This window comes from Lepisma saccharinum, chromosome 25 (assembly GCF_977018435.1).
Source record: "Lepisma saccharinum chromosome 25, izLepSacc3.1, whole genome shotgun sequence".
NCBI classification, from domain to species: Eukaryota; Metazoa; Arthropoda; class Insecta; order Zygentoma; family Lepismatidae; genus Lepisma; species Lepisma saccharinum.
In genome coordinates, this window is record NC_139253.1 from 49,152,054 (window position 1) to 49,165,370 (window position 13,317).

The 13,317-nt window shown below is 37.3% G+C and overlaps 1 protein-coding gene across 1 annotated transcript in view; it reads left to right on the forward strand.

Moving 5' to 3' along the window:
• The first annotated feature begins 2,230 nt into the window (after positions 1 to 2,230).
• The window catches only part of LOC145978533 (N-acetylated-alpha-linked acidic dipeptidase 2-like), a 59,534-nt gene continuing 48,447 nt past the window's right edge, over positions 2,231 to 13,317 (forward strand). Inside the window, exons 1-6 of the mRNA XM_083111185.1 lie at positions 2,231 to 2,369; positions 6,304 to 6,532; positions 8,593 to 8,749; positions 9,614 to 9,734; positions 11,623 to 11,756; positions 12,150 to 12,336. Coding sequence (XP_082967311.1) covers positions 2,357 to 2,369; positions 6,304 to 6,532; positions 8,593 to 8,749; positions 9,614 to 9,734; positions 11,623 to 11,756; positions 12,150 to 12,336 — 841 coding nt within the window. The 5' untranslated portion in view covers positions 2,231 to 2,356. The remainder of the gene's footprint in view (positions 2,370 to 6,303; positions 6,533 to 8,592; positions 8,750 to 9,613; positions 9,735 to 11,622; positions 11,757 to 12,149; positions 12,337 to 13,317) is intronic.

Below are 13,317 nucleotides of genomic sequence, written 5' to 3' on the forward strand. Positions count from 1 at the left end.
ATATGAAAAATCGTCAATGTTATTTTTGTAGGTTGTTATAGACTTACATTAAAATGTTTATTTGCATTGCCCTTTTGCTGGCAAAATAGGGCCGATGGTTGCAAGTGTAATGCTGATTGGGAAGCGGGTTCTGGAAAATTGTATTTCTTTCAATTCGAAAAGTTTCTTACGAGTTGTAACAACTAATCACAATTCACCAACACAAAGAATGCATGCACCAAAGCTATTCCCTCGCTCGTTACGCTGATAGCTACGTTTCTCCACCCATCCCTAGTTTTAATCCACGACCTTCCAAATATGAACCCGAGGACTCCTTAGGATACTAGAAAGGGATTAAGAAGGTCACTGATTCTCTATGCTTGATTGATTTTTTTGATTAATTTTACTACGTCTTTCTGCCAGTTTTGGCTTATCACGAAGACGAGGATGAATATTGATTAAATTAGATGGGTGAAGGGACTCACAAACATATGGACTACACAACACGAGTCCCACTCGCTAACTGTAAGTCCAGTATGAAAAATTCAGTTCAGGGTGTATAGCTACATGGAAGAGAGGTCAGCCCTTACATCTTGCCATGAACTCAGTGCGAATCAAGGAAGAAAACGTATCGTTTCCAGTAAAACCTGTTTGTATTTTTGCTATTTAGCATCACTTTCACTGGCGTACCCAGAATTTGTTTTCAGGAGAGGCTGGAATTGTATAGGTGAATAGTATATAGATGCTCTTTAGGGGGGTACACAGTATGACGTTTCGTATTTCTAGATCTTTCCGCTCTCAAAAATTGCAATTGTGGGTCATTTTAAGAAAGGTATGCATTTACCGCCCTGGGTTTTCCCTACTTCTTCCCTGCTTTTATTTGAAAATGTTGATTCAGAATTTTAGGCTAATAAGCACAACTCAGATGGTTTGGACACCTCAGCAGAATGCCTGAACATCGGATATCTAAACAGGTATGGGAAGCAAGAATGAGAGGATTGGGTGTAAAGAGACCGAAAGGAAGACCACGTAGGACATGGAATGAGGGAATGAAGGATATCCTGAGCAGGAGGAACATCTCGTGGAGTGAAGGAAGGAAGTTGGCAGAAGATCGTGACAGATGGCGAGCTCTCTACAAAACCTCGACACCAATCGGTAGAAGAGGATCGGAACAAGTAAGTAAGTAAGATTCAGAATTTTGGAGAGGGCTATAGTCCAATCAGCCCCCCTCTGTGTACGCTAGTGGTCACTTTCTGCCACTTTTTTGACTAATGACAATGATGAGGACAGGTGACGATTGATTGATTGATTTGCTTTATTTTACTTCGCTTTTCTTTCTGCCACTTTTGGCTAATCGTGAAGATGAGGATGAGTGATGATACGAGGCGTTGAACGAGAGAGGTGCCAAGCCACAAACCTATGAAAATTGAGTTTTATGGTGGAATGCATGTGCCTCATGTTCTATTGATATTTTCGCTAAAGTAGCGTTGTGGGTTGGCTCCACAAGCGTGTATTGGCGATCAGAATGTGGGGAGTGTCAGTGTGCAGTCTTAGGAGAGAATAGATTAAACCGCACGTGGCGGTTCTCTCGTTCAGCGCCTCATATGTTGAAACAGATGAAAGGACACTCACAAAAAACATCCGTGCCCAGGCCGGGATTCGAATCCGGAACTCCTGGCGTTGTAGCGCTCTATGCTAACCATTCTGCCATGGAGGTCGGCTGACTGGTGACGATCAGACGAAAACGATGAAGGGACACTCACAAATAACCAAGCCTGGGTTCGAACTTGAGGACTTCCGTAGCACGCGACAACTTAACGCTCTTTTTTTTTTTTTTTATAAAGGAAATACCCCCTACACGGAGGAATCTCCCACCATTCACTCTTTTTCTCACTTTTACACTTTTCAATTCTTACATTTTTCTTTGTTTCTTATCAACTGGACGAACACAAATACCCATGCCTTACCCGGGACTCGAACCCAGAACCCCTGGCGTTGTAGCGCGCTCTGCTAACCACTTCGCCACGGAGGTCGACAACGCTCTAGGCCACCGAACGGACCCAAGACATACAATGTAAATAAGCGTGTATATGCAGCCACTATTGATCACGAGCTCAGTTCGGCCAGGCATTGTGCAATGTATTTGCGCCGCTGGACGAATCTCCGTTTGTAAAGAGCGTGAAAGCCTTCAGAGCTCCCAGATAACCTTCGGCCTTGATCCAGTGACCATAATCTCTCTGGGGCAGCAGACACCAGGCGGACCGGGAAATGTCCTCGTCTGGTTCTCATCCTCAGCGCCATCTCTTGTCCACTATGGAGTTATGAGACTACAGTTCCATTTACCAACCCAGGATCTTCAGCAGTGATATTTGCAAGCATGGACGGCAGGGGTAAGTTGTTTGTCGCAAGTCACGAACGGGTGATTCACGCATGATGTGTTTTATCGCTTGACCCCTTTGATAACGCATTGCAATAGCTTCTACTGCATTCCAGTAATGCTCTATTGTCTTGAAAGAACAAGGGAGATGACGCATGAGTGATTGCTTTCATACGAACGAAAGGGAATGCTACACCATTAATACAACCTGTTCGGTTCGTCCTAAAGGCGAATCGTTGAAATACTTCGTATAGTTAAATAGATGCGATACTTCCGTTGTAATATTATGGTGGTATGGCATGAGAGGCACGAAAATAGTTTGTATTTTTACTGGGGGGTGGGGTGTAAGGCATTCCGTTCCAAAACAGTTCTACTTCATCAAAAGACAATGCTTCATTTAGAAGTGTGCCAGTCGAGCTTTCAATTACGGAAAGAATTTTTGCAGAGGCAGTCAGCCCATTGACATGGAATAGTAGAATAATAACAAGAACAATTATAATTTTGCTTGTGATTATTATTTTATCATAAAATAAGATATAAATAATAATAAACCAATTTCGTTCCAAAAGTTTTATTATTATTATTATTATTATTATTATTATTGTGTGCTTGAGGAGACCTTTCTACTCGATCCACCAGATAAGTGAACATCCAGCACAACTATTTTCCACTATTTTCTTACGATTCATACAGTTAGTTGTCCTGAAATGAATAGTTATTCTATATTGCTAAATTTGTTATTAACTTTTACACATCTCGTTGACAAAGTTCTACAACTTAGGAGCAAATTTTAGTCACAGTGTTTGTGTGGCCTTTCACATAAAACTCTAAATTTTGGAATATAAAATCCTGAATTCTTTATTCTTTGGTTAAATGAAAACATGCTATTATACTATTTTTTTATTTAACGTATTTTTTACTTCCTTATGCTGTTAGAATACTAACGAACTGAACTTTGTTTCTGTTAACAATAAAAATTACAAGATTTCTGATTTTTTGTAACTTGGACTATGCCAGTTTCCAGAGTGGCTCAATAGACCGGTTCGACTCCCTCTCCCGGCGCCCATGTTGTCTCATAATAATTAATGACAACTTCTGTGACTGAAATGAAATTATGTGTGCGAAATATATAATTTTAGGCTGACATTCATTTCAAGGGGACATACCACCTTTCCCCATACATATGGGCGGAACAATTTTGGGGTGATAGCTCCTCTAGACGGTCCGAAGAGTGCAATCAATTTTCAATTGAGGTAAAATTAAAAAATAATGCCTTTGCTTTTTTGAGGTCTGTTTCTTGCCCTTTTCTTATTACACGTCGTTTTTTACCACCTTTCGTTAATCGCGACGATGAGGATGAATGGTGAGTAAACGACGCTCAAGAACGCTCAAGGCCAGACCTGGACTCGAACCTGAAACATTTGGGTGACGAAATCTGGAGACATCCGCTTATCCCACTGCTGCCTAGAAACTGCATCAAATACTATCTTAGGTTCTTTTACAATATATTTTTTAGAGAATTAATTTGCCTCTGATTTGACAATTTCACTGTTCTAGTAAATCATGTGACGTTTCGAGATACATATGGTTCATGTGAAAGGCCTCGGAAAGAAGGCCTTGGGGCAAATTGATTTCCAAATAAATTGTCAAACTTACTTATACACATACTTTACTAAATGCAATTATGGTGTTGCTTGTCACTGATTAGTGTTCACGTGGCGTAAACGCAGCTCCAAAATTGTTAAAATTAAGTTTAATTGCCTATTCTTTTTGTCCAACCATGAAAGGAAGCATTGTAGCATCATAATCAGTATCAAAATGTGAAAAGCATAAACTTGGGCTTTGCTGTGAATGAAAATATCATTACTAGCCTAGCCCAGTGAATTTTCGAACCTAATAATGTCAAGCACGAAAAAAAGTGTGTGCCTCCCCTATGCCATAGAGGTAACGTCTTTACCTTGTAATGAAGGGGTCACGGATTCGATACCCGGTGGAGTCAAATAGTTCAGATCCCACTTTAAACGGTACGTCCAGTTCCCATTAGCCTATCTATGCATAAAGAGGACATAAAAATAAGGATGTAGTATAACTGTTGTCCATGCTACAAGCATGGGTTCTAATCATGTTAACATGCTGAGCGAAGATAGAGAGAAAATGCGATTATTAAATTGTTGTGGATCTGCATCGATAAAAAATAAATGTATACTTTTATGGCAACAATTGTAGAGTAATATGAAAATGGCTTTAAAGTTCTAAAAGTTAATTGAGATGTTCTGTGACTTCATTTTGACTATACCCTTTGTTTCTGTTGAAACAGTTTACATTCTTGTAACCAACCTGTTTGCAAACTTATTACATTCTACAGATGTTTTTCTCTTATTAAATATAAACATCTTCCTATTTATAGTTCACGGAAAGCAATTTTCATTTCATAACCGGTCTTCAAGCTTTCCTGATTACGAAGGTGTTGCGTATCCAAACACACGCAGATTATACTTACGGTGTTGAGTTCGCTTCCAATTGATAAATTCCACATAACATGCTTTATTTATTCCGCAACTTATAATCTCACTAAGCTTTTACAACAAACGCTACATTAAAAACAAAAACCTATCCATTACTATAACAAATCTTCCAACTTCCAAGATATTATATACGGTACAGTCCATTTACGTACATTCTTAACGCCACATACAACAGAAGGATGAGGAATGATCCGCGGATTATCGACTAGGTGCGACCTGGGAAAGTTTTCAATCTAAGATCTCATGTCACTATCATTTTGGAACTCAAGTGTGTGACTGCAGATGAAACGAATGTTAGGTCTTCAGAGCTTCTCTACGACACGCGGTCTTCATCAATTATAATTCCACGTTTAAGTGTTATAGAGCTTTTGATATAGTTATAAGAGACATGTCCTGTTTGAACTTTGTCATGCCTTCTTAGGAATAATTTTACTCTTTGAAAAACCATATCTTTTTCTTGTATTATATTTCATACTTTAAAATGCCTATTACCTACTTCTTGAAACTGATAACATTCTTGACTGATATGATAATGGGTGTAAGGGGTGGCCCTTCTTGAAGACACCGAAATGCCAACTTTCCTTCCCCGTAGTAGACCCTGGACTGCAGTTTGCAGACTAACGAGGCTCTGGAATCTGGTCTCAGCAGCCTGTAAATTTCTCTGTGGGGCTCGTGTTATGTTGAACGTATATGTTTTTATGTTGAACATATAATGTCCCAACAACTACATTAACCTATATCAATCTTAATAATTGCACCTGCACTTACACATCATATAACACATACCTATCCCCTTCCCTAATGCACTACCAATGACTTATTATTTATCTTTACTTCACAGCATACATACTAATGATTCAATGTATTATTCTATCATTGTACAATCTTTGTATTATCTTTATTGTATTATCATGATAAATATATTTTTTTCTTTCTTTGTTTTTATTAGGGCCTCCCCGATGGTGCAGTGGTAGCGTTGTCGCCTTGTAATCAAGCGAGGCACATAGTGGTTCGGATCCCACTTTAAACTGTAGGTCCAGTCCCAATTAGCCTTACTGTGTATAAAGTGGACTTATAACACCAATTCAATCAATCAATCAATTTGTTTTTATTACTTCATTTTATCTGTGACAAGGATTGGTTGTAAGAACGTCCCATAAGGCAGAAACACGCGTGCTTAAATAAAGACCCATTCTATTCTAATGTCCCTTCACCCATCACATCTTATCATCATTAATCCTCATGTTCGTGATTAGCCAAAAGTGGCAGCGAAGTAAAATAAAAGCAAATCAATCAATCAGTCTTCTGTGGTCTTAACATCATAAGGCATAATATGTAGTACTTTATAATTTTGCATGTATTGTGTTGTGGTGTCGATTATGGCTTAACCATGATTCATTTGAACATTTTATAAATTCAAAGATGCTAGAGGAAAGTTCCTGACTTCCACGAGGATCACCGTCACCTTGGGAATGTCAGCAATCGCCCTTGTTCTTGGGTTCATCATAGGATTCTCTGTGAATGGACTCTCAGGGCATGATTCGGAGCTCTTGCGAATTGTGAAACACCTGACCAAAGAGTCTTCCGTAGATGACCGAGCGAAAGAATTGCTGCAGAAAATAGACAGAGAAAGGATCTATGAAAACCTAAGGTATGTAGGGAATAGAGTAACAAGTAAGGGAAGACTTGGAAGACTTATGAACTTTGACACTAAAATGACACGATATAAGTGGCGTGCCACGCGTCTCTTTTGTGTGGGACCTTTCTTAACTTTACAAACAAGACACACCTAGAATAACGGCTTTCCTTACTGGTCATTGTTCATTTAGTTTATCACGGTAGAGGCTACTTCAAAACATGATAGCAGACTACTTAGAGGACTAGTAAAGACTTTCATGTTGTTAAGGTAATAATTAAATTTCATAATTTCAAAATATTTTGGCCGCATATGAATTCATGAAATCATCTTGTCTTTAGAAGAATATAAACCTCTTATCACTATGAGATAAACATTTAGTTAGTCTTAATGTTTTGGTATTCTTAACAGTTGGGCTGAAAAGTTCGTAGGCTGACTCATAGATGGCGTTACTAGAATTAAATCCATGTGATTTTTACTTAGTACTAACCTTCAAAAGATACGTGTATAAATTTCACAGCTGCCGGATAATTAGTTCGTGAGATATAGCATTGTGAGTGAAGCAGCTTTTGTTATTGTGAAAAAATGGATAAAAAAAGAATTTCGTGTGTTAATAAAGCATTGCTTTTTGGCGAAAAAAAATACTGTTGAAGCCAAGGCTTGGCTTGATAAACATTATTCGGACTCTGCACCAGGAAAATCAACCGTTGAGAAGTGGTTTGCTAAATTTAAACGAGGCGAAATGAGCATCGAAGACGATGCACGTAGTGGACGCCCCAAAGAGGCTGTTACCGACGAAAACATCAAAAAAGTCCACAAAATAATTTTAAATGATCGTAAAGTGAAGTTGATCGAGATAGCTGAGACTTTAAAAATATCAAAGGAACGTGTTGGACATATTGTGCATGAATATTTGAACATGCGAAAGCTGTGTGCAAAATGGGTGCCGCGCGTGCTCACAATCGATCAAAAGCAACAACGTTTTGATGATTCGGAGCAATGTTTAGCGATATTCAACCGTAATAAACACGAATTTTTCCGTCGATATATTACAATGGATGAAACATGGCTCCATAACTACACTCCAGAGTCCAATCGACAGTCAGCCGAGTGGACTGCACGTGATGAACCGAATCCAAAGCGTGGAAAGACGCAACAGTCGGCTGGCAAGGTTATGGCATCAGTATTATGGGATGCGCATGGTATTATATTCATCGATTACCTCAAAAAGGGCCAGACCATCAACAGCGATTATTACATAGCGTTGTTGGAGCGTTTAAAGGATGAAATCACGAAAAAACGGCCCCATTTGAAGAAGAAAAAAGTGCTGTTTCATCAAGACAATGCACCGTGTCACAAATCAATGAAAACGATGGCAAAATTATATGAATTAGACTACGAATTGCTTCCCCATCCACCATATTCTCCAGATCTGGCCCCCAGTGAATTTTTCCTGTTTGCAGACCTTAAAAGAATGCTCGCTGGAAAGAAATTTAGCACTGATGAAGAGGTAATCGAAGAAACTGAGGCCTATTTTGAGGCTAAAGAGAAATCGTACTATAAAAAAAGCATTGAAAAATTGTATGACCGCTATAATCGTTGTATCGCCCTCAAAGGCAACTATATTGAATAATAAAATCGAATTTTGTCAAAAAAATATTTTTTACTATGTTAGCCTACGAACTTTTCAGCCCAACTGTTATATGAACATACATAAATTACACAGACATAGTGTCAATACAAAGGTGAGACATATTCTTTATGTATGTGTGAGATCAAGGAGGGAGAGAGAAAACTTTTTCTTTTCCAATGCTACAATTTTAAATTCTAGAGTTCTTGCAACGAGCCATTATCAACTACCAACTATCCTATAATAAATAAAGTGATGTGGGAAAAAAACAGTTTATATTCTCTTGGTAGACAAGTGGCACGAAGGAGGGGGGGATACAACTGACTCCCCACGCCCTCTAATCGATTTAAGTTTTTCTCCATAACTTTTAATAAATAATAATTGAAAAGTCATTATGTTCATAATAGTAAAGAGTGTCTTTTCATAAAACATTTAATTATTTTAGGATTTTAACCCAGAAACCAAGGTTGGCAGGAACTCCCCGAGACTATGAAGTAGCAAAATATATTCATGACACATGGACAGACCAAGGTTTGGAAAATGTTACTTTGGTGCCATACAATATTTTGCTATCATATCCTGACAAGAAGAACCCTAATAAGGTGAGCTTTAAATATATATTTTATAATATATTTTCAAGTACGTAAAAGTAAGCACCATATATTAGAAATCAATTCTACATTTACAGTAACAAATACTTATGATTAGGGCTCGGGACTTATAACATATTTTTCATTTGGCTTCGGATCTAATATTGGGGTGAGATCTTTACATATCTGATGAAAATCAGCCGAAATAGACAAACTTGACAAAGCATATTTTGACATATTCACCAATTTCGCGTTTTTACAACATATTTCTTCAATTTTGTTGTAATAAGACATATTTCTGTATAATTTCGTAATTCTCTCGCACATAATCGGTTATTTCATATTTTTTTCTTCGTAGCTTTAGCACAACGGTTAGTTCATATTGTCGACGGAGGAAGAAAGGAGCCGTCTTTTCTTAGTACAGAACAATAATACCCCACTTTTTATTATCCCGCCGATATAATTGATAGCCATGCAAACATTATTGAGGAAAAATGTTCTCTCTCATTGTTGCACGGGAAGTAAAGAAGTTTCGTTCTCATTTCTTTGCCTTTTTCGCTTTTCACAAAAATCAGTCAAAAGTAAAAATAACATTCGGTACATTGCAGCCCCTATTCTACTCTATCAGGTATGGGAGAAATTCGAGAGTACTATTGTACATATTTTTGACTTTACTGGGAATATTTCTGCATTTTTCTGACATATTAGTAATTTTTCATGACATATTTTCCAATTTATATGACATAATTACATACATATTTTACAGTTTTATAGGACATAAAGTCCCGGGCCCTACTTATGATCTTCATATGCTTTAGTAGTTTGGTTAGATATTTCGATTTCCTGCTTGAAACTAAATAATAATTTGCACTTTAGGTTCAGCTCATGGCGAAAAATGGTTCTGTGATGTTCACTTCAGCATATATGGAAAAGGAACTCGTAAAAGGAGAATTTTCTGAAGATGCGGTTCATGCATTTAATGCTTTTTCACCCAACGGTTAGTAACATTCAGAATCTATATTGACAGACAGTTTTATTGTGCGTAACTTTCTTCTGTCTGGTTAATCATATATGTTGTTTCAGCATCAGAAAAGTGACATTCATAAAGTCTATGGGAATACGAAACATAAAAACACGTAACATGTCCATAAGAATTTTTTTCTCAAATTCTTAAACTCATTCTGAGTGCAAACTAGAATGATTTTTGTAACTTATTCGGAAGTAAGAAGTGAGTTACTTTTAAGCAAAACATGGCATTACTACCAGCTGCACATTTGTACCGCCAAAATTTGAGGGAGGGGGTATAGTACCTCTTAAATGTTAGATTCGAATTGTACCCTTGTACTCATCCTCAAATGATTACATTGAAAGTCAATGGGATTATTACAAACCACAAGTGTCCATCACTGTACCGTTATCTGGTTTGTATGCCAAAAGGAATATAAATTATAGAAGTTTTAGAGTATGATTTATAGAGTTATGATTCCATAACAACGACCATTTCCTTGGCTATACTTAATTACAAACTCACTAGAAGGTACGGAAGAACTTTTTTGAGTCACACTGTTCTGGTTTTGTTCTGTTCTTAATGCAATCTATCCTTGATCATGCTTAAACTGGAGTTACATCCCAATTAGTAATGAGTTCGTTAATTTGCAATTATATTAAGCAATTTTATTGAAAAATTTTCATTTGCTTAAACTTACCGAAGTAATAAAGATGATCCATCAACAAAATCTGACACTACTTAATCGAATACACTAAACGACGTCAGTAGCGATACATATAAAGAACACAGGCCACGCGTGCCTTTCATATCCTTTCTATGCACCAAATGAACAGCCCCTCCAAGGTCCTTGAAACCCATTTAATGCCAGTACCCGTCAAGTTGAGAGTTCATATTGAATAAGTGGCAAACGATCTTGAAACCTTTCAACGCACGGACAAAGTTGATCCACAACACGTTCTTCTTGCACTATGCACATGGCGATGACGCCAGAGGTCCTGGGTTCGAATCCTGGCCTGGGCATGCGTGTTCTTTGTGTGTGTCCAATCATCAATCATCCTCAACTTCGCGAGTAGACAAAAGTGGCAGAAAAGCGAAGTAAAATAAACCTTACCAATCAATCAATCTTCTTCGTTATGTGTTATTTATCGCAATGATGTTTTCCTAGTTATATTATTCAAACTGATCAATCATAAACATTGGAATAAACTGGTGAAACTATATATACTTACTACCAGCTAACGACTACACGTAATTGCCTTGTTCGGAGTTGTTAGCACAGCGCGCTACGACGTCAGGGGTCCTGAGTTCTAATCTCGGCCTGGTCATGGGTGTTCTTTGTATGTACCCCTTCATCAATTTCATCATATCATCACCCATCCTCTCGTCGTGATTATCCAAAAGAGGCAGAAAAACGACGCTAAAAAACAAAAATTAAAATTCAATCAAATCAAAGCAGTTGAATTGTTAAAAAAGTATTAAAAATAGTGTCAGGAAAGTGACCAAGAAACCGTCTTAAATATCAAGTGGGATTTTAGATTGCTGTTATAAGAAGGCCACACGCAGGGGAATGAACACAGAGTATTTTATTTATAAGTTCCTGGTATAAAACAACTAATTTCTGTCTTTACTCTGTACCTTATTATTGAATTAAGCTATCCATGTAATTGCCTGTAATGATAATTACTATACATGTAAATTCAGAGCTTGCTTTTTTAATGAAATGCTTCAAATGATATGCTCGGAGATTTGTCTACGTCAATACTGATTTCGTTTAGACTATTCAGTAATAATTATAACTTTGATTTACCATTAAGCGTATAATCTTACTTATATTTTTACTCTGGTGCAACTTGATTTGTTATTGGATTGATTTCAGGCTCTGTGAGGGGTGATTTAGTTTATGTTAATTATGGCCGCATAGAAGATTTCGAAAAGTTGGAAGAATTGAAAATCAATGTGACAGGAATGATATGCATTTCAAGATATGGAAAAATTTTCAGAGGAAACAAGGCAAGTTTTTTTTTTATATCTATGCAGCAAAAAAGAGTTTCATGCATGAAGAAATATACCTGTAATTGTTTTAAGTTTTGAGGGAATCAAATTTCTTTAATTAACCACAAAGATACTAACTGCATATATTATAATAGGTCTACCTGACCTGAAAAAAATATATTCAACGAAGCTGGCAGTAAACATGTAGCTAAGTTTTAGTTTTTTTTTTTGCATTGCGAGAGATCTTGATTTACTTTTACTTGAAAGTTTCAGATTTTAATAGTAAAGTTTAACATGTATACTGTAAATAGTGTTGACAGTATACTGTGATTCAAGTTCAGAGAATATTTTAAAAAATACGTCAATTTGCTTTGCGTTTGCTCTCCATTAATTAAAGATTGCGATTGGTAGGTTCAACATGCACAAGAAAGGGAAGCTGTTGGTATAATACTATTCTCTGACCCCATGGACGTGGCCCAAAAAGGAACTCAGCAAGCCAATCTATACCCCAATACCCTCTGGCTTCCAGGTAGCGGTATTCAGCGTGGAAGCTTAGTGGTTCAAGGAGATGCTCTTACTCCTTATTGGCCATCTATAGGTAAGTTGGAAAAACAAGACACTCTTTGGAGGTTTCCTATAGATTAGGGGAGAAGATATTCTCTCACTCCGGTTATCCGCGAGGTATACTGGAAAGATAGGGTTCTTCATTCATTTCCTGATAATGGATTTAGCTGTCGGAAGTTTAGTCCACATAGATCAGGATGACGTTGGCCCCCGGAAGCTGAGAGCTTTTCCAGAATTCGCCTGCTCGATAAAATGCGATATAAGAAATAAGTTTTTAAAATGCTTGAAAATTCTTGCTTTTCTTTGATTTATCTCAACTCAGTCACGGTATCTTGGAGAATATTTGAGTGGGGAAAATGTTTTGAAAACAACGATACTTAGTAAATACAAGAGGAAATGCCAAACTAATAATTTTTGAGGAGGATATGAAATATGTTGTCACTCTTGTCTTCAGCTATTGTAAAATATATCAATTCCGTAGTGACTATTGCCGTGTCTTCCCATTTCGCCGAATCACCTTTCGCCGAATAGCCCAGAGTCGCATTATATCAGATTTCACACCTAAGTAAAATTTTCGGCGAAAGGGGAATTCCCATTTTGCCCAATTCCCTTTTGCCGAATATTCTGAATGAAGGAAATTTTCCCTCCACAGCGAAATTTCAGGTGTTTGAGGCAAAAGCGCACCTGTTTAACTTTTCTAATCGACCCTTACAGCCTCGGATTTTATCAGTGGCGTAGTGTTTTTGGTTTCTTATTGCTTTCCACAGATTTCATAGTTCCTATCAGGCGAGTACACATTTTTTTAACGTGTTTCATTATGTTGTTCATGACGAGTTCACCCCCAAAATATTTGATTATTTTTAAAATACTATGCTTTTGCTTAAGAATTGAAGTCTCTGCATTAAAAGGAGGGTGCGAATATAAAATTTTCACTAACAAATGTATCTTTTTATTTCACTCCCCGCTTGTAACGGGATGGTGTAAAATTAATTGGATGCCTCTTGTTTTTATAAAT